Source organism: Apostichopus japonicus, chromosome 4 (assembly GCF_037975245.1).
Source record: "Apostichopus japonicus isolate 1M-3 chromosome 4, ASM3797524v1, whole genome shotgun sequence".
Classification (NCBI taxonomy): domain Eukaryota; kingdom Metazoa; phylum Echinodermata; class Holothuroidea; order Aspidochirotida; family Stichopodidae; genus Apostichopus; species Apostichopus japonicus.
The window spans coordinates 16,865,946-16,890,736 of NC_092564.1; the positions used below are offsets into that span (position 1 = coordinate 16,865,946).

The 24,791-nt window shown below is 38.4% G+C and overlaps 1 protein-coding gene across 3 annotated transcripts; it reads left to right on the top strand.

Annotated features, from left to right (window-relative positions):
* Positions 1–62: 62 nt before the first annotated feature.
* On the top strand, positions 63–23,976 carry LOC139966623 (uncharacterized). Of its 3 annotated transcripts, none has more exons than XM_071969850.1 (19): positions 63–201; positions 2,044–2,138; positions 2,824–2,900; positions 3,310–3,445; positions 4,020–4,232; positions 6,370–6,411; positions 6,621–6,710; positions 7,926–8,195; positions 8,733–9,000; positions 9,889–10,074; positions 10,575–10,707; positions 11,703–12,342; positions 13,611–13,645; positions 17,115–17,137; positions 17,963–18,033; positions 18,507–18,608; positions 18,996–19,185; positions 19,870–21,043; positions 21,726–23,976. In XM_071969850.1, exons 2-19 carry the CDS (start codon positions 2,064–2,066, stop codon positions 21,823–21,825), a joined length of 3,825 nt encoding a protein of 1,274 aa, XP_071825951.1. In that variant the 5' UTR covers positions 63–201; positions 2,044–2,063; the 3' UTR covers positions 21,826–23,976. The 3 variants fall into 3 exon arrangements, with proteins under 3 accessions (XP_071825951.1, XP_071825953.1, XP_071825952.1); XM_071969851.1 differs by having other exon boundaries at positions 82–190; XM_071969852.1 differs by lacking the exon at positions 9,889–10,074.
* Positions 23,977–24,791: the final 815 nt, after the last annotated feature.

Below are 24,791 nucleotides of genomic sequence, written 5' to 3' on the forward strand. Positions count from 1 at the left end.
TGGAAAAGTTTTCTTTAATGAATATGCAAGTTCCCGGGAAATGTTAATTTTGCTCATGAATATGAATAATGTGACCCAAACAATCATCATGGCGGTTTGCTCAGAAAGGGACAGATAACCTGCTGTCGATTATCAAGAAGACATTGTCTGCTGCGTTCATCATTTTCGGTGTCTGTCGATGTGGTTCATTGTATGTGTAATGTACGTTTCTAGAACAACAAAAGCTCTTGTATTCTTTACGTTTGTAATGTCTTATTTCGATTCTAGGCCTACGCTATGTGAGTTAAGCGTAGCACTAGCACTTGCTCGAGATTTGTTAGGCTATGAACAATGTCCTGGTGAATTGTTGTTCGCCTATTGCGAAGCATAGGGAATCCATAACACTAGGTCAAATGTGGAGACGTCAAGCTCATCGTATTCGTATAGGAGTTAGGACTAGGCTAGTGACTGTAAAACTAGTAGTATTACTATATTAGTAAAACTGTAGTTGAAGTTAGACTTACAGTTTGAGTTGCATTTGCGAAATGTCGAACATCGATTTAAACAGCAATACTGAGACTAGTGCAGTAGTGGGGAATGAAAGTTTGAGATTTGCGTTTATTGTCACGCTAACAAATTTCAAGAAAATTATGAGTTATGACTTCTGTACAAGAAAAACTTGCTCCACTTCACGCAAGTTTCAAGTCTTCACAGAGCCGAAAAACCAAAGGGGTTTAGTACATATTTGTCACATAGCGTAGGATCACATGCATCAGTTGCTAAAGCTGATCAGCACCAGTGATACTTTCTGGCATATGTAGGCCTAAGCTAAAGTAAAGTTCATACATTTTCAACAGAAAAAAAGAAGAATCACACCTCATGCCATTTGAAGAATGTGCAAATGCAAATCTTGGCCTCATATAATGTCAGGTAATAATATATATGCCATGGTACAACCACAGACGCTTCCAACATATATACATATATATATATATATATATAGTATTGCACTTGTAGTCCATTGAGGTTACCAGAATATGTTTTCAGGATTAGAGATTTTAAAAGGTTGTTAACTTTTTACAAGTTTAAATGAATGCTTAGAAAGTGCAATGTATTGTTGTTAATAATTATTAGTAATCAATCACATTGACCGAATTCTTCCAAGTGATAACTTCCAAATCAACATTACAAATAGGCTAAATGTGCTATGTGCAATACATAACATGCTCGCTACATATAGCCAATTATTCATACTACTAGGCCAGCAATACTTTGGTATAGATCTGGTCATCAGACAATACTGATGACGTATTAATATTTACAGGTACACCCAGACATCTTGCAACTTAAAAACTGTGTGCCATACAATAGGAACACCTTTGGGTACAGCATTAGGGTTCAAATGATTTCAAACTTGACATGAATAGCTGTCTAGATTGAAAGTTGTGGTAGGCCAGGTACCAAATTGAAAAAATGGAAACTATGAGCTGCTAAAGAAATTATCATATGACTCAAATCCATTTTTTGGTGTTCGATTTAGATATTGCTTATTTTCATATTGAGTTTATATTGTGCAATTACTGAAAGAGTTATTGGTCCAATACTTTGAAGATAGGTGCCCAATGTAGAATGATATCCAAATAGCGATAAATTTAATAACAAATTGATTGCCTCATTTCAGCTTGAAATACTTCCATTTGATACTTGAAGTGGTTTAACAATATTTTGGCTGCAGTAGAATTAAGGTCCCAAATGATACCAGCTTACAGAATAAAAGTTTTTACATTTATATCTATATCTATAGGGTTTTTTTTCCATAAGGGATAAGGGGGAGGGGGAATTGGTTATCAGAAGTTGAATATGAACTACATCAATTCGTTCACACTAAGAATGACAGGTTCTTAGATCCATATGTGAAAAGCAAATTTTTCATTGATGTTGGAAAACAAATTTGCAACAACATATGATCACATATTTGCTAACATCTATTTAAAAAAGCTGCTTTAAGTGAACGAATCTCCAATTTGGTATTTATTTAAACTTTTTCATGTTCTCATGTCACAGAACACATCTCATAATTGAAAATGCCCAAGCCAGACTTCAAACCTGGCGACAAAGTTTTTGCCAAAATGAAGGGCTGGCCCTATTGGCCAGCAAGGGTAAGTACATAAATGTTGTTTTAATGTTTTAAGTAACCTAATACTATGGAAGTGTAGGCAGGGAATACTACTTTCAGAGGAGTTTAAAAGAGAACAGTTCAGAGGTTTTTCATATTAATCATAGAAAATAAGAAAACTACATCACCAGAACATATCTGATATATGGTTTGGGAAAAATGACTTTTGAAACAAAAATACCACAAGCCCCCCCCCTCCCTCCACAAATTTAAAGAGTACAGTAAACAGTGAAACATGGTTGTAATGGCACTGATTCACTTTGTCCAGATTGCCCAAAATATATCAAGGGGCTTCTTTGCTGGGTTCTTTTTCCATAAAAAAAAAAAACATTTCTAAAGGTCAAATTGCCTAGGTTGGACTAACAAGACATACACCACATTTGGCAAGGGGTTATGCTACTGTTTTGTTTTACATTAGACTTTTTGTGTGTGTATTTTGGGAGCTATGACTGAAAGTGAGGTAACGAGTGTATATGGTTGATATGGAAATTGTTGTTGTATTTCAAGCCGTTTGAATATCTTTGAAGAACAGAAATGGAGGTGGAAAGAATCTGTTCGAAATAATTATTGTCTTCACTAGTACAGGGAATGAACAGATCTCTTCGATGCTGAGTTGTACAAGAAGTTAAATTTCCTCTTTTTTTCTTTTTTTTAAATATATATTGTAGGTAGATGAAGTTCCTGAAGGAGGGGTCAAACTACCATCAAACAAGTATCCAATTTTCTTCTATGGAACTCATGAAACGTAAGTAAACTAACACTTTGCAAGCGATGGCCTAACAAAGAACTCCATGGACAAAGGGGGAAGGGGGAAGGGAAGTAAACAACAATAGACACACACTACTTATGGTGTTTAGACACCAAGTTTAACTAAATTATAGACTTCACCGGGAAAACAGAAGGTACTCTTGCCATCAGTGTGTGTAATAATATAGTCAGTTACTTCTATGGCAACAGTATGCATGTTGTGAGTCAGCGGGGCTGTGAGACTTTGCTACCTTTGCTATATACCATATCTTTACTTTGGTAGTGTCATATCTGATATTGAAAATTAGATTTCTCAATGAATCATTTTCTGGCCCCTTTCCCCCCCCCTTTTTTTTTCTTCTTCTCCTCATCCCTTTCCTAGTATATAACCTTTCATTCTTCCTCAGGGCAATCATGGGAGCTAAAGATCTCTTCCCATATGAGAAATACAAAGCAAAATTTGGCAAGGAAAGACGTTACGAAGCGTTCAACGTAGGACTGTGGGAAATTGTCAACAAACCAGATGCCACATATCTGGGAAACGTAAGTCGATCCTTTTCTGAGATATTAACAAGAGGTGCGAGTCATGATATGAGTAAGTTAACAGTGGGTGGATGGGGGTGGGGGGGGGGCTGCTGCTGAGAAGGAGGGGAATCACTGTACATCACATGTACCTACAGTGTTTGGTTAAAAATCAAATGAATCCTCACCAAAGTTATGAATATAACAACAACTATAGTCTACATTTCTCACAAAAGATGGTAAGGCTAGCTCAATTAGTCTTATACACTTGACATTTTGTGCTCCAGATTTTTAAGTGAGTGCATTTTACAAGACAGCCAGTGAATTCAGAGAGTGCGGCAGACTCCTTCATTTGACGGAGTATTGTCTTTCCATCTTTTTTGTTCTGGTTTTGTCATGCATTTACACAGAATGGGAATGTATCTACATCTGCCGTTTAACTTTTCGTTAACAACTTTTATGTGATGATGTATTTTTTGCTCTTGATATAGTACACCACCACTCTGTTTAAAAGTGAAGGTATCTAAAATTTTGTTATACTGAGCCTGTGTTACTTGTCATGTACTCTAATTTGCCTTCTAATGTCCCTCAGCAGCAATCTACAGAGGAGGAGGAAGTGTCAGAAGGAGAAAAAGGAGGAGGAGAAGAGGGGGTAGCAGAACCAGATGTTGTCGACAAGGAAGACCAAGAAGAGGAAGAACCAGAAGATGAGGAGAAAGAAGAGGAAGATGAGGAGGAAGAAAAACAAGAAGATGAGGAGGAAGAAGAACAAGAAGATGAGGAGGAAGAAGAAGAGGTCGAGCAAGAGGTAATCAAATTAGTTAAAAGTCAAGTTGATGGTTTGGAAACTGATAAAAAATTGGTCCACAATCTGTTCCTGGTAAGGCAAAGTTTAGTACCTTGTTAAATGGTTTCAGGTGAAGTGTGCTTCAGAAAGTCGAAACGTGCAGCCCATGTAGCTGTTCAATCTGCAAAACATTGACTGTGGATTTGTGGCTGTTCAATCTGCAAAACATTGACTGTGGATTTGTAACCAGTTGAAATACCTTGGAGAGTTGCTGCTGTTTCACCTACATAATGTATACCACACACTCTGCAAGATGCCATCAATGGACAGAAAGAAAGAATGTATATCCTACTTGAGAGTTGCTGCTGTTTCACCTACATAATGTATACCACACACTCTGCAAGATGCCATCAATCGACATAAAGAGAATGTATATCCTACTTGAGAGTTGCTGCTGTTTCACCTACATAATGTATACCACACACTCTGCAAGATGCCATCAATGGACAGAAAGAAAGAATGTATATCCTACTTGAGAGTTGCTGCTGTTTCACCTACATAATGTATACCACACACTCTGCAAGATGCCATCAATGGACAGAAAGAAAGAATGTATATCCTACTTGAGAGTTGCTGCTGTTTCACCTACATAATGTATACCACACACTCTGCAAGATGCCATCAATGGACAGAAAGAAAGAATGTATATATTACTTGAGAGTTGCTGCTGTTTCACCTACATAATGTATACCACACACTCTGCAAGATGCCATCAATGGACAGAAAGAAAGAATGTATATCCTACTTGAGAGTTGCTGCTGTTTCACCTACATAATGTATACCACACACTCTGCAAGATGCCATCAATGGACAGAAAGAGAATGTATATCCTACTTGAGAGTTGCTGCTGTTTCACCTACATAATGTATACCACACACTCTGCAAGATGCCATCGATGGACAGAAAGAAAGAATGTATATCCTACTTGAGAGTTGCTACTGTTTCACCTACATAATGTATACCACACACTCTGCAAGATGCCATCAATGGACAGAAAGAAAGAATGTATATCCTACTTGAGAGTTGCTGCTGTTTCACCTACATAATGTATACCACACACTCTGCAAGATGCCATCGATGGACAGAAAGAAAGAATGTATATCCTACTTGAGAGTTGCTACTGTTTCACCTACATAATGTATACCACACACTCTGCAAGATGCCATCAATGGACAGAAAGAAAAATGTATATCCTACTTGAGAGTTGCTGCTGTTTCACCTACATAATGTATACCACACACTCTGCAAGATGCCATCAATCGACATAAAGAAAGAATATATATCCTACTTGAGAGTTGCTGCTGTTTCACCTACATAATGTATACCACACACTCTGCAAGATGCCATCAATGGACAGAAAGAAAGAATGTATATCCTACTTGAGAGTTGCTGCTGTTTCACCTACATAATGTATACCACACACTCTGCAAGATGCCATCAATGGACAGAAAAAAAGAATGTATATCCTACTTGAGAGTTGCTGCTGTTTCACCTACATGATGTATACCACACACTCTGCAAGATGCCATCGATGGACAGAAAGAAAGAATGTATATCCTACTTGAGAGTTGCTACTGTTTCACCTACATAATGTATACCACACACTCTGCAAGATGCCATCAATGGACAGAAAGAAAAATGTATATCCTACTTGAGAGTTGCTGCTGTTTCACCTACATAATGTATACCACACACTCTGCAAGATGCCATCAATCGACATAAAGAAAGAATATATATCCTACTTGAGAGTTGCTGCTGTTTCACCTACATAATGTATACCACACACTCTGCAAGATGCCATCAATGGACAGAAAGAAAGAATGTATATCCTACTTGAGAGTTGCTGCTGTTTCACCTACATAATGTATACCACACACTCTGCAAGATGCCATCAATGGACAGAAAAAAAGAATGTATATTCTACTTGAGCACGGCGTATGTTGTTTTATGTTTTTAACGACCGAAAAGGTCTGATGCCCAACAGAATGCAGACGTCAATCCATTCCACTTATTTAACAACTATTTTAATCATTTGCAGTAAGCACGAGGGGCGGGTCTACCCTCTGCTGACGTTTTTCTGTCTCTATTTCATTTAAAGATCGTGAAGAAACCAAGGAAACGAAAAGCCCCCAAAGACAAGGTAAGATATTCTGCCACAGATAAACTGATTTCAGATATTCCCTTTTCCAAGCTGGTTACAAATGTTCTACCATATTAAGGTCATCCAATGTTGTCATCATCCATGCTTTTTTTTTTTTCTTCTCATGTGTTATCTATTTTCTCATCTGGTGATTATCATGTGTGGGTGTCAATATGATATTCACTTCTTGCTGCACATATCCTTTCCAGAAAAATTCCAAGCGAGTCCACAAGACGTCGAGCGACGATGAAGACTATGACGACATCCCGACGCCAGACTATGACGAAGGCAGTGATGATGTAAGTTTTGTACTTGTGTCTGTCCCTAGCACCAAAATTATTCTAACAATCAATCTAATCAATGATGCGTAAAATACTTGAAAAAGTAAAAACACAAGTTGCGAGGCAGTGATGATGTAAGTTTTGTACTTGTGTCTGTCCCTAGCACCAAATTATTCTTACAATCAATCAATCAATGATATGTAAAATACTTGAAACGGTAAAAGCACAAGTTGCGAGATGGCCAAAGTTTTAAAAGATGCATCAGCTGTGCCATTTTGTCAAAGGTTTGAGATAAAGCAAAGATGTATTATTTTCTTTTGGCTTTTCTATTCATAAGTTTTTCGGACTATACACATACACCAGTTTTCAGGAAAACGAGGTGTTACCTTCATACTATATCTGTGGTGGTCTTGTTGTAGAGTATCTTATGCAATAAGCAGTAGATACCTTAAAGACAAAAAACTAAAAAACCAGGAAATATAATATAGCAGTTTTATATATAATTATAATATCCTAGTTTAAAATGGTTTTGTCTGTGATCTGTCATTTTTGTAAATGTGTGATGTCATAGTGCCACTAGGAGCTTAAACTCTTTTAGTTTCTCTTAGTTTTTCTTTTGATATTTACTAGGTTGAATGTTAGCAGTGTTGACGCTAAACCAAGTCATCATTATTAGGTCATGTTACAAGGTTCAGCATTTTAACATTTCAGCACTTGCAAAAACCCATCTGAATTATAGAAAACATGCATTGCATGAAAAATGAAAGACATTCAATATTGAAGCACATGTGGCTCGATGATGTCATATTTAGACTTGATCAAGTCTTCAGCCTTGTATGTGATATCTCCCAGGTAGCAGAAAATTTACCTTAGCTCTGTGAGAGAAAGTTGCTTGTTAACTTTACCGCTTAGACCAATAATGATGGTTGGGTTGGTGTCTCCTTTTCAAAAAAGATGCAACTTCAAAAGTGAAGCCTGGACGAAGGTGATATGTAGTGCAAGAATCTCGTTGCTGCCAGCCATGGTCCAAACTTGAAAATCTTGTCTGCAGTGTTGTATTAAATATTCTTACGTGAAACCTGGCAAGGAATCCCTAAGGCTGTCGGCAATATCGTTCACAAAGGTCAAAAAGGCTTTGAGCAGAGAGAGTATCCAATTGTTTTAAAGGGATGATGAATAAATGTATCGTCATGTGCTTCATTCTGTATTATTTGAAAATGTTATCATTTGAAGGATTTTAATGTGGGAGGCAAGAAGAGGGAGGATCCCAAGATCAAGACAGCCGCGTCCTCCGAAGTAGACCAAGAGGAGGAGGAGGACGAGGATGAGGAACCAAAGAAAAAGAGACGGAAAACAAAGGAAAAAAAGAGAACGAAAAAGAAGAAGCAGAGACAGTCAAAGGTGGAGGAGAGTTCCCAAGATGAAGATGACAGCAAGGCTAAGAAACGAGGAAGGTCAATGAAAACTCTTGACTCTGAGGAGGATAGTGATGAAGAAATATTGGTGAGATTTCTGTTTTTACTGAAGAAATCCTTTGATAGTTTCATCTCAACTTTGATACTTTCATTAAAGTAACTTCTATCATGCTTTTCTCTAAATTTAATTAATTGTTTGTTCTAGGACAACGCTTTTTGGTTTAAAATGTCTGCCCAAAGGCAAACAAGGATGGTTTAAGCCAGGTGTCCATTATAAGCTTTTTATTTCCACTTAAAATCTGGTAAAGATACATATTTACATTCTTTGTACTCATGATTTAGAATTTCTTTAGTCCTACTCGTCGTGCTAATACCGTGGGAGTTCTACTCTTATTCTTGCAGTTGTACTTGTACTACAAGTCTGTACTTAGTTTACTGATAGTTTACTGATCTAAGTTAACATGGTCATCGATGTCTTTTAAGCCACAGTGTTCATTTAGGAGTTATTTGGATTTCCAGAGAATGGATCATCCCTTGTCCAATGCCCCCTCCCCCCCCCTCCCTCATGTACATGTTCTGGTTGCGATATTAAATATTTATTATTCCGTGCTTTCGGTTCCCAAAGGCAAAGGGAAGAAAACGGTCAACTTCAACCGCTCAAAAAAGCAAAGCAAAAAATTTGGTGTCTTCCTCGTCATCGTCATCATCAGAAGGAGGAGGAGATGAGTATGAAATAGTTAAGCCGGAGGGTGAGCAAGGAGAAGAGGAAGAAGGAGAAGGGGAGGAGGAGGCAGAGGCAGCCAAGGATGAAGAGAGCGCTGAACTGTCAAGCGCTGAAGAAGAACCATTGGTAGCTAAGAAGAAGGACAAGAGAAAACTATCTACTAGCAAAGGTAAAAATCTGTTGGGATGGGTGAACATAGTCAAGTTGATTGTATTTGGAAGGGGCTTCACTTGTGAAAGTGTAATTTCTGTTAAGGATTGAAAAATTGGTTGCAAGACCATAAGCCAACCAGCATTCATTTGTAATATTATGTCTCGGGGGTTCAAACGAATCTTTTAAAAAGTCCCCTCCCTCTCAGTGACGAGCACTTCTTTCCGGCATATTGCCCAAACATGTTTCCCACATGGTCTTGAAAAGTAGGGAATACGAAAAGCCTCTTGAGTAGGTTTCGAAAGTGCTTGAATTTTGAAGTATAGTCTTTAAAAGTAATGAAAGAATCCTCTTACGAAAGCTTTTCCTTGAGATAACGTTAACGGCTACAGCATGTCATGTTTCGGGTCCTTGTGTTTATGACTGTCCCTCTCACCAAAGATTATCAGAAGTAAGTCAGAACATATTTTGCAGGAGTTAGCAATAGTTTGTTTCACCTTGTTTCAGTTGGCCTGACAGTAAGCCGGTCATTGTTAGTGTTTCGGAATCATATTAAAACCATGCGATCTGTTTCTGATCTTGAAATTTCAAATGTTTAGTTAGTATAGTAAAGCATGCGTAATTATGCTGTTTTCTAAGAAGTGGAGATTTGTTAAAGGCTCAGTCACATGACATTTAAGCATCTGTTGCATGTTATCCTGTTCAATTGATATTCAAACTCTTTTTTTTGTAAATTCTCTGGGAGAATATTTTCCAGCGTACTGTAATGATCATTATCTTGCATCATGATGGGGGAAGGGGGGGGGGGAATGTTTGGAGATCATCCCTCTGTATTAAATGGGTATTCTATCTAGCAAGCTCACATGTCAAACATGTAAAGTGTTCAAATGAATACCTGAAATTGCAGGAATCAAGAAAAACTGCAGAGTTATGGTGGAATGGCTCGAACCTGAATCAGATAAAGGCCAGCGTTCGACGGTCATGGCCCATAAAATCCCCTCGTTCGAAGACGGTCTGACCATTGACCAAGAGGTTTTGTGTCGGTGGGGTTCTCGCAAGTACAAAGCAATTGTAAGATCCATCGATGGACTTGGTGAGCAATATCTTTGTGGTATCACTTGTAACAGTAGTACAGAGCTATTTCATATTTATCCCAAACATCGCCAAAGAAAATGCACAAATTGCACTTCGCACCAACGCATATACTCTCATATGAATTAGGTTCAGAGAAAATGGTTCCGAAAAATCAGGTTCAGAGAAAAGGGATTGCAAATAAATACATTCTGGTGCAATTCCCTGGCAAAGTTTATTCCAACCTTTCTCATTTTACATCGGTATTTAAATTTTAAACTGGGGAAAAGGACAGCACTGGAAAAGGATAAAAGAAAAGAATTGCAACTGTAAAATAGTTGGCTGTTGATAGTACTCTGAAATATTTGCTTCTTGCATTGGGTGTCAGGTGTGACACCAAAGGTTTTGTAAAGCATTTAATGTATGCGTCAATCTGGTATGAGAATGGCTAACAGGCAATGAAAGCGATAGATTAAAACTAACTCGATCCTTGAGAGAGCTGCTCATCGATTCACTTCACAGATAAGGTCAAGAAGACACCCGCCCGGAAAACACCGGCCAAGAAATCTTCCGCCAAGAAGACTCCCGCTAAGAAGCCACCGACCAAGAAGACTCCAGTCAAGACTGCAGCAATAAGTGATGACTCGGACTCCAGGTGAGGGCTTTAAAAGGCTTGCCGATGGGGCTTTAAAAGGCTTGCCGATGGGGCTTTAAAAGGCTTGCCGATGGGGCTTTTAAAGGCTTGCCGATGGGGCTTTAAAAGGCTTGCCGATGGTTACATCATTTTGCTACGAGGGGTGTGGTTTCGACCTAAAAGATGCAAAATGTTCCATTTCATTGAATAATCAACTCTTACTTAGCTTACTAACTTGTATTCATATGTACATGTTTTGTTAATTTTCATTATGATGTATTGTTTAATAATTGTGTATGTATGTTTGTATTGTATTGCTATTGAAACAAACAAAACGAAAGTCCAACGGCTGGAATATCCCTTCAATGGAGTATTAATCCTATTTGTGTTGAAATTACTGTCAATAAAATCAGGCCAGCTATCTAGCATATATGCTGGAAATAACTAATATCTCCTTGCAGACAACTATCCAATTGAGTTGGTTCTAAGCACAAAACCGGTTTCATTTATCATCAATGCAGTGTCATACAATTTGTAAATCATAGTGGTCTTCAGAGAATATACGGAGGTGTTATACAAACTGCAAAAGTTAATTGTCTTGCTTTAATATGTTTCTGCGGTCAGCTGATGATAGGGCATACAAATTGTGTCCACATTTTCTGTGGCAATTTTGGAAGTTTAGGAAACTTGGTTCCCATGATATTTTGAAAATAATATGGTTGAGTGAGTTAAAAAAACTGCTATGTATACATGTATTCATTTGTGCAGCAATTTACCCATTTTGGTATGTAAAAATACCAGCTAGAATCTTCCATGGCTAGTGAACAGCTTTACAATATTTAGATAGTCTACGGGTAGTTCAAAGACTTGAGTACATATTGTCTGTAACTCGTTGCTAAAGTTTCTGTTATATGAATAAGTAATTGTACACCACATCCTACTCTGATATTTCTTCACCATCTCCACTACCTGGTGACCTTCCCTCTTTCTCATAAGTATTTCTATTCTCTCTATAGTGTTTCCAGTGATTCCGACGGAGAAGTCATGTCCTGGAAGAAAAAAGACGAATTGAGACGGCAAAAGCTGGCAGAGGAACAAAAGAAACTGGAGGAGAAACAGATCAAAGAGATGAGAGAACGAGAGAGACTGGAAGAGGAAGAGGAGAAACGGGAGAAGGCAGAGAAGAAGAAGAAGAAAAAGAAGAAACCGAAAGATACCGCTCCGGATTCGGACGGGGAAAAAAAGGAAGAGGAAGAAGAAAAGGGTGACGCAGAGGTGGAGGAGGATGAGAATGACGAGGAAGAAGAAGAGACGGATAGTAAAGGAGGCTCCGAAGGCAGCAAGGAGACGGCCAAGGGAAAGACGAAAGACACAAAAGAGGACAAGGAGAAGAGGAGGCTGGAGAAAGAAAAGATGAAGCAGGAATTGAAGGAGAAGAAGAAGGAGGAGAAATTACGGAAGAAACAGGAGGAGAAGAAGAAAGAATTGGAGGAGCAGAGGAAGAAACAGGAGGAGAGGAGGAAGGAGGAGAAAAAGAAATCAGAAGAGCGGAAGAGGAAAGAGGAGGAGCGGAGGAGGAAAGAAGAAGAAGCGAGGAGGAAACAGGAAGAAAGGAGGAAACAGGAGAAGAGGAAACTAGCAGAGAAACAACAAAAGGTAAGAACGAATATCAGGTAAACTGTGGTATGTCACAAAATGAAGGAGAGGAAAGCATTGAAATACGAAAGGTAGCTTAAGGTAATCACAATTTGCATATGTATATGTGATGTATGGATGTCTTTATTAGTCTTCTGGGATTGTTCTTACCATTTCTTCAGCCAAACATGCACATCATTTCTCAAATTGTGTTTGTTTTTCTCGTGATCACATGCATTCCCCAAAAAAGACTCATTTAGTGAAGAAGCTTTCATCATTGCTGTCAGATGGCTGTAATTTACCTTGTGCATTATAAATTAATTCTTCCATATTTTAAGCTATGGAATATTCTTCGTCCCTCGTTCATGATTCTTTAGTACTCAGTCTTCTTTCAGATTCAAGCCCCATTATGCATTCCATTATAATCACCAAGATACCGATCCCTAACCCTCTACTCTTTTTGACTGTTGTTACTATTGTGTAGTTAATAATCACACAATCATAACAAGGTATCTTTTGGCCAAACATTTAGCCCATCTACAGAGAATTAGCAAACTAAAAATTTGGACAATTTTAATAGGGTGCACATGCGAGCAATGCATTGGCCGTGATACGTAGCGATGCTATACAGTGAACACTTATATTATGTGGACTCAGTACAGCGTAGAATGATTGATTGGAGGGAATCTGTTATATGTGTCCATCGAAGGGCTTGCTCGGGTACGGAATCGTCTTATGAGGGAGTGGGAGGGAGCCAGATATTACATAATGCCATCGGTTATACATTAAGTGATTGCTATGTCAGCTATGATATGAACGGAAAGGTCAATACGCTTGCCCACAAATACGTTCAATTCATGTTTTGGATAAACAAAGGTGATGGGCTGTCTGAATGTTTCATTCCATCGAAGTCGACTTTGAATTGGCCAAGATTCTGGGCAAAAAAATTAAACCGTCGTGATTTGTGATTGCTTTACTACACAATGATATCAGGAAAAGATTACTATGACCATCGATATTGAATGAATAAAGTATTTGTTATTAACATTTGGATGGAGCTACGCCTGAGTCGGGTAGCAAAAAGGGGGAACCTGGTACCCATTAGCATTACCCGGTCGGGTAACAGGTACTCGAAGCTCCGGACCAAATATTGAAAAAAAAAGCTGGGTACCCGACTCTGGCTTAGATGGAACAGAGAAACAAGATTCATTTCAAGTTTACAGCTATGTTAACAACTTAACCACATCACTCCATCAATAAAACTTGTTAATCTTTCATTTCTGTTCTAGAAAATTGCCCAAGTGAAAAATAGCAATACCTCTGAGTGAGTATTTACTTTCTTATATTTTCCAGCCAAATAATTGATGGGACTTTCTTTGTATTTTCATCACTTTGAACTAGGGCTGTAACGGTTAAACGGTTAACCGACCGAACGGCCGGATAAACGTCCGCCGTACATCGTATAAGTTTAACCGTTTTTGTAATGCCAATTACGCAGTTGCAACGGCGCGTCTTCACATCACTTTATTCCCGAAATAGACCGCAACATTTGCTTGCTGAAAATCACGTAACAATTGCAAACTTTATTACGCATCCATACAAAAGATTTGTAAGATTGGCGGTACGATTGAAGGGATTACCAAGCGGTATGCGACCCGTGAAGCGCCTATTGTTACCCCGTTCGACAACGTGGCGAGCCTGCATCTAATCCTTTCAAATTTATATTGTATTTAAGCAGTAAACATTTTCTTTATAATAATGTAATTTCAGTTCAGTGTTCCATTCAACAGACTCAGTAATCCCGCAAAGAAAACATTTGTCTGCTGGAAATCCCCGCATCGTTTTCTTGCATTCGCGATAAGTTTATATTCAATGCACAACGTATACACTTGACTGTAAAAAAACTCTGAAAATCAGTAGAGAAATAACCAATTGTGTACGAAAAGTAAGTTGGTACACCTTTCAAATTTTACGAAAGATCGAGCAAAAAACTTTCGAAAAATTCACGCGAAACCGGCATATCGTGCTAAATGCAACTAATGTCATGTAAACAAGGCTCTAGTACACCCAATTATGAATAAAACGTAAGAACACATCTGGTGTTAAGCGGCGAAAAAGTATTTTCTAGAATTTCCAAAATTACAGAGAAAATAATATCCTACCATAGTTTAGTGTATAGCAAATAGCCTAACCACCTCGTCGGTTACAGATCTCACGTAATTACAAAAACACAACTAATTGTATATTGCGAAGTTTACGTTTTCTACAAGAACATGGAAACAATATTAAGCATTTAGTTAATCATGCCAAGTGGCCTTAAACGTGTGATTACAAGGTTTACATTCATGTATCATGTGGAATAGATTGTCTTGTTCATGCGGAGGAGTCAGTTGCCTGTTTTACTTACCTAGCTGTTACGGAGATAATATTTTACCTACTTTTCTTAAACGTCTAAGATAATAATTCTCATAACTTAACCGAACCTTTACTGACTGACCTTATTAATTCTAGACCATGAAACGTTCCTTGGCAACATGCCAAAAAATTGTTAACCACAGGTGTTAGACAGGGGATGAGCTCACAGTTGTTTGGCAAGGTACCTTGGAAAATGTAGCCTACCGTAGTTGTAGTATAGTGCAAGCTATTGTTAGACAGTCTAGGAATGGGGCTTTGCCGAACGTTGTTTCATAAAATCGCATGTTTTTTTAAGTTAAACTTTTAATGATTGTAAGACAGATAGACATCTTTTCATTTTATAACAAAATATGGCTACTCTAACTTGTCATTTCAAAATTTTCATCAGTTTCGTGACAATTTAAATTAAAAAAAAAGTTGTCAGTATTTTGCATCCACAGCTGCGAATATTTTATCGCCAGACGCGCCAAATTTTCTGGGGCGTTAACCCCTGGACCCCTACAAGGGGTTCCACCACATGACCTCACCGGGGGACTACCCCACGCCATTATGCTACGCGTGCTAATTGTGTTTGCTGCGCGAACTCAGGCGGGAAATCGACAAGGTGTTCGCGGGAAATTTTACAATGTTCTCCACACTTCCCCCCTACCCTGTGCCTACCCCGCCACAATGCACAAATTCAATATATCTGTGACCCATTGTTGTACTTGTAATTGCGTAGGCCTAGCCCTACTACCGTACACTTGTGTAGTAATCACTTCCTAACAACCGACTTTCCTAACCTTGGCCTAGCTGGTGAAAGCCTTGTAGTCTAACACTCCATATGATCGCGAACTTCAATACACAATGCCAATATTAAGTAGGCCTAGTAATATTAGGCTTATAACTGCCATACAATGCCTGCGCTATTACAGTAGGGGCTACGCAATTAACAAAGAAATATTTGCTTCAAATATCTCTGTGACAGTTACCGATGAACTGAAAGAGAAACAAAAATCTGTTTAAAACTTCATGAAAACGCGCGATTCGTCTTTATCAATGCAACGATCGTCAAACCTAAGCAAATACAACCAAATTCTTGACATACGCGTTACGAAAAAACGATACTTGCAGCGCTATTTTGAGAATGTACTTCCGCATTAATAGTGGTGGCGCTCTTTCGGAATTATAATCTGAGCTATATAACTCTGATTTTCGGCTCTTATTTTGAGGCAACAACACGGGTTACGTTTAAACGTTAACCGTTCAGTTAATAGAAACGGTTAACCGGTTAGTGAATTAACCGGAATGACACAGCCCTACTTTGAACCGGAAAGCATAGATTTACAGTTGCTGGCTTGAATAAAGAAAGTATAGCTGATGGTTGTAAAATTAAATATGGTGTATATAGACAGGTCTAAACTGGAGCTCCCACCAATTAAGAGGAAAAACAAAATCCTGGCGAATCAATTTTCTTAACTTGTTGAAGATGGTACAATGTGTGTAATAGCCCTTTGAAGTTGCTTTGACATTTATCATTCTCTTTAATGCTGTGTCACACGTTGTTTGTTGTAGCTGTGTGCGTAAACATCAAACTTGAAGCATTGTGCATATGCAGTATTATATTTATATAAGAATGGTTGGAAATCCGATCCAGATAATCTATGAACTACCGAGCCCGATAATCAAGGTTGGGATAATCATGTCTTTACTGTATGTATACAAGTCATATTCAATGCTTGAGAAATTGAAGGCAATATTAATACCACATAAAGGTGACCAAGGAACTGATGGACACAAGAGTTGGGGTGAAGAGAGGGTGGGGATGAAGAGGGGGTGGGGATAAATTGGGGTGGGGATAAAGAGGGGGTGGGGTGATGTAAATAGGACTACCAATAGCATACAACGATAAAATAGTCTGTAATATAATATATTATAGCAAATGGATTGATATGAAGTAGATAATGATAGAATTTCAGTACAAATCTAAAAAATGTCTAAACTTACTTCTTGCGTATCATGTATGTAAAAATTATCAAGAAGACCAAAATATATCTACCTGCTACCTGGAAGCACCATCTCAATATCTTGCCCTTAATTAATTTAACATCTAATTGTTTTGATTTGCTGCTAAGGTTGTAAGTTGTAACAAGTTATTTCAACTTAACAGTCAATATTAGTCACTGCCAGCAATTCTCCTGACTCTCTCTGCTCCCCTTCATCCACATGATCTGCTCCTCACCTCCCCTCCCCCCCCCCCTCCACTCTCTTCCTTTCCCCTCTTGCTGGAGTCTGTTCCCTTTTGCAAGTTAGTGACTTGTGTCATGACTCCACACTTTTGCATTTCAAAGAATTTAATAATTTTAAAATCAATGTTTTTTTTGTTTTTTTCTTGGCAGTGACAATGTTAGTAATCACAATGGTAAGTAGCTACATTGATTATAGATCTGTTCATTGTGCTTTATTATTCTTGTATTGCAAATTACAATACTGATACTATATGTTTCTTAGAAATTAATATACATTATTAAAACTCAACCTAAAATTCAATGTTGCCGCCCCTCACCTCCCTCCCCTCCCAAACCCCCCCAACCCCCCAAAAATCCATCTTGCATGCAGATGTTAACATGTACAAATTATCTATGTTACCAATACATCTTTACGTGGTGAAAGTATCAACAGTGAAAGTTACTTTCTGACTGCAAATTGATCACATTACATGTAGTGTTAGCATGTAATAAGTGTAGAAAACTATCTAACAATGTTGATGGTTTTTGAAACTTGAAATGTTAAGGTCTCACCATGGCCGTCCACTAGTACATGTGGTGGTAAACATGTGATGGTGTAGCTCATGAAGTTGCATGCAGATGAATTCCGACATTTTGATACCAAAGTAAGGTCCCTGTCATCCACTTGTGCAAATTAATTGGATGCATTAAAACAGATTATGTAAAATGATGTGAGAAAAGGAAATAGTTGGCACAGTTAATAATTGGTTTGAACAAAGGTGAATATTTCACAACACTCCCATATTTCACATATGACTGAAAAAGAAAGTACAGTAGCATGTCCAATCTGCCACGCAGTGTTTGACGTCAGACCTGGTAGTTTGTATTTACTGTACCTGCTTCACCGGGTGTCGGTTGCGGCGAAAGTAGCTTCTAGTAGGTGTACACACCACGTCTTTTGGTAATTACACAATGACCAATTTACATCTTGCAAAAAGAGTTCTTTGATTTGATTCCAGATCCAGACCAAGATGCTCTGTTGGAGGGCCTACACGTAGAATTAAAGAAATCTCTCAGCGTGGATAATCCTGTGAGTTGCATATATCTCTCTCTTTTTTTTTAAGGTTCTGAGATGATAACATCAAGCTATATAGGACAGTTCTGTGGAATGAGATAGATGTAAACACGCTAATGTACCGCTTATCACTTAGTACAGAAAAACTGGCATGCTTTATGCATGACATGTTAGAAGAGGATCTGAATAGTTTGATCCTACCAGGATCTTCTTCAGAGCAACTTACTTGAATTTATCGGGCGGTGCAACGAGGAACGACAGTAGAAGCCAAAAGGGGCTGGCTCAAAAGTTTATGATTATTATTATTATTACGATTGTTGTTATATAATTTTATGGACTGTGCATGTCAGTTTCATTGAAATTGAAGCATCAGTATTTTGTAGAGCCCTTGATGATGGACATGTATCTGCCCTCCCTCCCCCCCCCTACCCACAACGTTGAATTTTTGTTTTTAATTTATTTACTGTCGTTGGATTCTATTTCGCTAGGATCCTTTAAGGTGCTGTCGTGTAATGGAAGAAATTGACAAACTGCAGCTAAATCCAGTCTTACTCAAGAAACATGCAGAATTTGTACAAACAATAAAGAAGGTAAGATTTTTACATCTTCCGAATGGATTGCTGTAGTTTTGATTTTGGTCCATTGTTCACATTACCCACATGATAACAAGTAATAAAATTGTGAAAAATGCTGTTTCCCCCCCCCCCCCATTCCCCCGGTTGAGGCACATTGTGCAATATCCCTTTGCTCTTGTCATTGCCCCTTCCCCAGCACCTGTTTCATTAAATTTAGTTTTAATCAGGCAAACAATACTATATTGCTTACGTTGATCATATTGGCTTGTTCACTTCAACTTGTATGGAAGCAGTATTCAATGCTTGCTGATACTGTAGTTTCATTGGTATTTCTCAAAATTACACGACTACATTATGACAAAATTGTTACTCGCTCGATCTCCCGTTATTGAAAATTCTCAGATCAGACGGTACAAGAACAGTGAAAAGGTTGCCAAGAAAGCAGAATACCTCTACAATAAATTGAAACTGGTCTTTGTGATGCAAAACTCTGCACCTGCTAAACCCGTCAGTTCTAACAAGTCTGCAACAAACAAGGAAAACTTGAAAGAGGAAGAGAGAAAAACTACAAAGGTGCCCTCTCCAAAGGAAGGTAAGGTTTGGTACTATAGAGGAATGGGTAGATGCAGAAGGAGAAGGGTCATTGTGAGGGTGGGGGGGGGGAGGAAGGGTACAGTGCAAGAATGTTACCAGTTCTAAGGGTAGGGTAGATTTGGAGTGTGTTACACGTGTAGGAGACAGGTAAATATCATAAAATGGAAAATTCTCAAACTAGTAAGTTTTGGGGTAACTTATAATTTCCCCCGAGTCAGTTTCTGTTGTTCATTTGTTTATGGCACAGAAACTGTTGGTTTGGTGTATTAATGCGAGAATTGTTTATTGTAATGAAGCTTTGTGTATTTTGTGAACAAATTTGATACCATCCTACTACTCCTACTAGGTAGTACTTTTAAAGAAAATAGCAATCCGTTTGCTCGGAGAAATTCACCAAAAATATTTGAGGCATTGAGAAAGTCTGTAGCTAGGGGAACGAATGTCAACACTTTATACACTCATACCAATCACACTCCCTGTTGCAAATTACTTAGCCAACTTTGCCAGTAATAATTGGGGCAGAAGTTTTCATTGTCATTTAACGTTAACCTAGGTCTTACGTTGCTTTTGTATCGGATGTGCACTTGTTCTTAAAACCATCTAAATGTCATACATTTTAATTGTTTTGAATTGGACATTTTTGTTGACTTTTATTGTTGTTGCTATTTATTTATTTTTCCAGAAAATTCAAATGTAAATAGAGAATCTAACACTTCCGCTGAAATAACAAGTAAACCGACAGAGGTGCAGAAGGAGAAGCCGGTAGCCACTCCACCAGCAGCCTCAGTCTCAACAACCGATGATAAGACAGACGTTGCTCCCGTCCAGAAAACCCTGGAGAAAGAAGTACCTCCTCCATCAGAGCCTGCTCAAACTGACGATGCTAATAAGGAGAGCATAAACGGAGCATCACAGAATTCAGTGAAAGAAACTGAGGATATGCCATCGAAGCCTTTGGAAGAGGTCGTAGCACCTCAAGATGAAACTGATCAAGTGAACAATGCAGAGAAGGAGGCCGACAAAGTCGAGGTGGAGCAAAAGGAACCGGAAGTCTCCGACAGTAAAGAGACTTTAGCCGAAGAGGAAGTCAAAGTTAAAGGCGACGAGAGTTCAGTCATCCCGAAAGACGATAAAGCACACGACGACGGTGGTGTAGCAGAAATTCCAAAGACGGGAGAAAAAGTGAAAGTTTCGGGCAGTCCACCTAACTCTCCGCATTCATCAGGAGAGGAGTCGGAGCAAGAGAGTGGTGGAGGCGGTGGGGGTGGCCTGGAATTAGATTTTGATTCCCGTCTAGAAGAGTTCGCTCAAAGAGCCTTCGGTACGAGTGTGTTAGAGGATGAAAACAAACGGAGGGGTCGGACGGGGTCACGGAATAGTCAGGAGGCAGAGACGGGAGAAGAGAAGGAGAAAGGAGAGGCGGACGTAGGGAGAGAAGACGCGGTGGAAGATGATGACAAAGCGAAAAAGAAAAAGCCGACAGAGGGCAAGAAGAAAAGTCCGAAACTAGAGCAGAAGGAAGAGGAGAATAGTAGCAAAGGAAAAGTGACAGGAGAAGAGAAAAATGATGGGGATAAAGAAGAGGATGAGGAGGAGGATGAGGAGGAGGAGAGGTTGGGTGAGGACTGGTGGGATAAAGCCAGAAGCTTGCTACAGATGACAGAGGAGTTCAGAAAGTTGGAACCTGATTATGGTGAAATTCCAAACGAGAAAGGTTCAAACTTGGAGAAGGAGGATGGGGAGGTAGACAAGGAGGTAAAAACAGCACCTGAGGTGAGCACAAAGAAGACTGCTGTAGAGGGCGACATCCTGAAAGAAGAGGATATGGAGATTGGCGACGAAGATGAGGAGAAGAAGTGAGTCGCTTTATCTTTCCTTGTTTTTTGTTTTTTTGATCAGCTGACCATAACAGCTTGCACTTTTAATGGGTATTAGTCAGTGATTATGTTTATGTTATCGCCTCTCCAAGCTTGGCAGAACAATCTGCTATTTTATGGCAGCTGGAGAGAGTTGCATCGGTAGAATTATACTTACATTACCCGTGATGCAATATTGGCATTTCCCTTTAAAGTACCACGTCTTGTTTTAAGAGGTTTCATTGCGAGCAAACTGCCATTGCCTAAACAGATAGATTAAGAAACCAAGCCCTTGCTTTCCTGTTTAGCTGGGGGGGGGGGGGGGGGGGGACACTCCTTCGTTTGTCTAAAAGATTGTGTATTGTAAGAATGATATTTTTGGCTTGAAAGGTTGGTTAGTTCAAGATTGTATCATGTGTTGGAAACAGGACTTAATACTGTCAAAAAGTCACTTCAATTAAATGCAATGTTTCCTAAATTCTTTCAATTTCTCTAATTTCTGTACGCTGCGTTACAAACATTCCCTGAGGCTTTTAAGAACTGATCCATGTATATCTGAGTTAAGTTGTCTTTATAGTTTGGGAGGACCGTGTACACGCACACAACACATGTCATCTTGTGTGCTCTGTTTGCTTACTTTAATGACCTTTGCACACAAATAATTGGCTCATTGTCATTGCAGAATACCTTTACCACCCGCTGTCAGTCAACCCGTGTCAAAGGTCACACCCGTAGACGACAAAGTATTCCACGACGATAGCATGGACTTGGATTCAGACTGAAGGACCAGAGAGGTCAGTCGTATCGCGGAGAGAGAGATCTACTCTCAGAAAATGCAGAGGTGTTATTCATGAGAGAACTAGTGCTCCAACGGGGGTAGCCGAAGAGGAACCGACCACGAGGTGATGCCAAAAACAGTCTCAGCCACCTGTAAATAAGAACCAAAAACTGACATGACAGTCACAAAAACAAGACAATTTCTTTTAATCTAATGTGGTGTTTAAGCTCCCCTGTGACTGAGAAGTCCTAGAGAAGCTGTCCACTTTGTTACGATGATAATTTCCATGGATTTGGTCGATAAGGATGAAGTTGTTAATGCCTTTTATTAAGAAGAACGTTTCTGAATGGTAGTTTTCAAGTACCAAATGGTTTTTTGTTTCAGTTTGAAAAGGTTAATAAGGCTAATTTGTGATTGGCCAAGAGGGATGAGGAATCGAAAATATAAATGGATTGGCAGTCGAGGTTACTTTCAAAGCTAGTATGGATATGTAATGAACATACGTGGAAGTAGCAGTATGTGGTAGTAGTGTTCACTTAAAAGCTGGAACTGATAACAAATTGTATGTTTCCTTGTATCATCACTAATCTAAAGGAAAGAAGGTGCTTGATTACCAATTTTTTCACCCTAAATTTATCACTCATCATCAAAGTTACAGACATGAAGAGAGAAACTTAATAATAATGCAGCCTTTTTTACTTCTCTCGTAAAATTCTCGAAACTTTACCAAATTGACCAGTATAACTAAAAGAAAAAGGATTAAGTTAGTCAAACCAATCCGCCCTCCTAGATTTTTTTTCTCACCATATGAATGCCACATTTGTATCACATTGAAGGAAAATGTTTAAGGTGAACTTTGTTTCTAAGACCCTTTTCCATGTTGGTGTGTAGGACATGCACAATGGCAAAATCTGAATTTTTCAAAATGTTTGAGTTTCTTTCTTAATTATTCAAAATAAGAAAATGTTCTCCTATGCCTTTCTACATTTGTTTTTCATGCTTACTTCTTTGCAATGACCGAACTTATAAGGAAAACTTGAAACCCACTGATATTTGGAATCCATTTGAAGGCCAAAAAAGGAGGGTTTTGCTTAAATGAAATGTATTATTACTGACCAGGGTGACTGGGCAGTTGTCAGCTGTGAATGATCAGCATTTTTTTTCTTGTGCTTAAAGTGGCTGGTGCATTGTTTGGAATAGAAAAAAGAAATTGGGAAGAGAAAACCATTGGAAAAAGATACAAATTTTAATCAAAATATCTGGAATTCTCTATGAGCTTTCTCGGTAGAAAATCTTGCAAGCATAAAAGAATTATATTTAGCAGCTGCTCTTATATACTATAGTGAGTTACTCAGTAATTAGACGAGATGGTAAACAATTGTCTTTGTTTCAATCATGTCTTTGAGGTTTTTTGCTCCACCCAATTTTTTTTTTTTCATTTATAGTTTTCCTTTATCTTTCAAAATCACGCAAGAATTTAGTGCTCACAGATTAAAAAAGAATCAGATTGCATCTTGACTTAGAGAGAGCAGCAAGTTGAAGCAGAGGATAGGTACAAACATTCTATCGGAATAGAAAGTTAATAGGTGTTTTACAGCAAAACTGGGCAGTTATATAAACCCTTTTTTTACTAATGATAATTCAATAGAAATGTAGATAGTTTTCTTGTTCTTCCGAAATCCTTTTTATGGAGAGACAAGCAACTTAAAGGCCAGAATTTTTACCAATCAAATTATTTCTATGGGAATATGATTGCTGTGTTTAATGTAACTTTGCTAATGAACACCGATACGCAACACTCGTGTCATGTTCCAGAAGCTGTGAGAATTTTTTGGACAGTAGGTTCACAGAATGCGGAATGTCAAATGCAAAATTGCAGTTGCGAAATTGACAAAGAAAGTATTGAAATGAGAGAGAGCCTTTGCAAGGGTGTAAGAGATAGATTGATCTCTCATGGCCATGGATGGAAAGTTTCATCATCTTCATCAACAGGGCTGCATGTTTCTTTTAATGGTTTTCATTTGTATATGTACTTCATCATAATCAAGAATGGGATCATATTCTATAACAAAACAATAATGATTTTGTGGAGGTAATCTACCATCCAATATTTCCCAAACATCAAAGTGATTTGTAAAGGAGGATTTGTGAGGATGTACAAAAAGTCAGTGGATGCCTGTAGTGATTTTAGGAGATCAATTTTGACCTGCCAGTAATGTTTGATGGTTATATTGGTTTGCTTTCATTGGTTAGGAAAAGACAAAAAGTATATGGAACTGAATATAATCTTGGGTGTGTACAGCATGATGATTGGAGTTTGCCATTTGCCAGTAAAAAAAAGGGGGCACTGGCATTTTATGCCGGTAGACATTAAGAACATAAGGATACGATGTGGAGTGGATTAACTATGGTCAGCCAATGAACCCGCATAACTTATCGTGCCTACATAAGGGTCCAAGATTTCTGGTTTATTGTCAGCAAATATTATAGGGTTGCTCTCCAAAGCCTGTACAGTAAGGAATGTGTGCTCTTTGGGTTTTTTATTCCGGAAATTGACAGTGCGAACTTGATCTTAGTCAGTAGATTTCTTTAAGCACTTGTCTTTCTTAAGCATAAAGGGTAAAAATTGTGAAATTCTAGACCCGAAATATCATGGGAAGCTTCAAGATCAATTAAGAGGAAAAGTGCAGAGAACTAACTCAATATGTCACTCTGAGAACAATCTTTCATTGATATAAGTTTTGAATGCCTATGGAAAGCAGCAGCATGCTATTTAAAGGTGGAGTGATGTGGCTGTTTGATGATAATAAATAAAATAAATTGAGCAGATCGAACAAGAAGTTCATTGTCGGTATCTTGTAAGAAGTTCATATTGATTCATATCTTAAATTACTGGAACTTTGTGTTAACACGAAACTGAATATCAGCTTAGGTAGAGAGTATGTATGATGTAAAGTCGGAACATTGGAC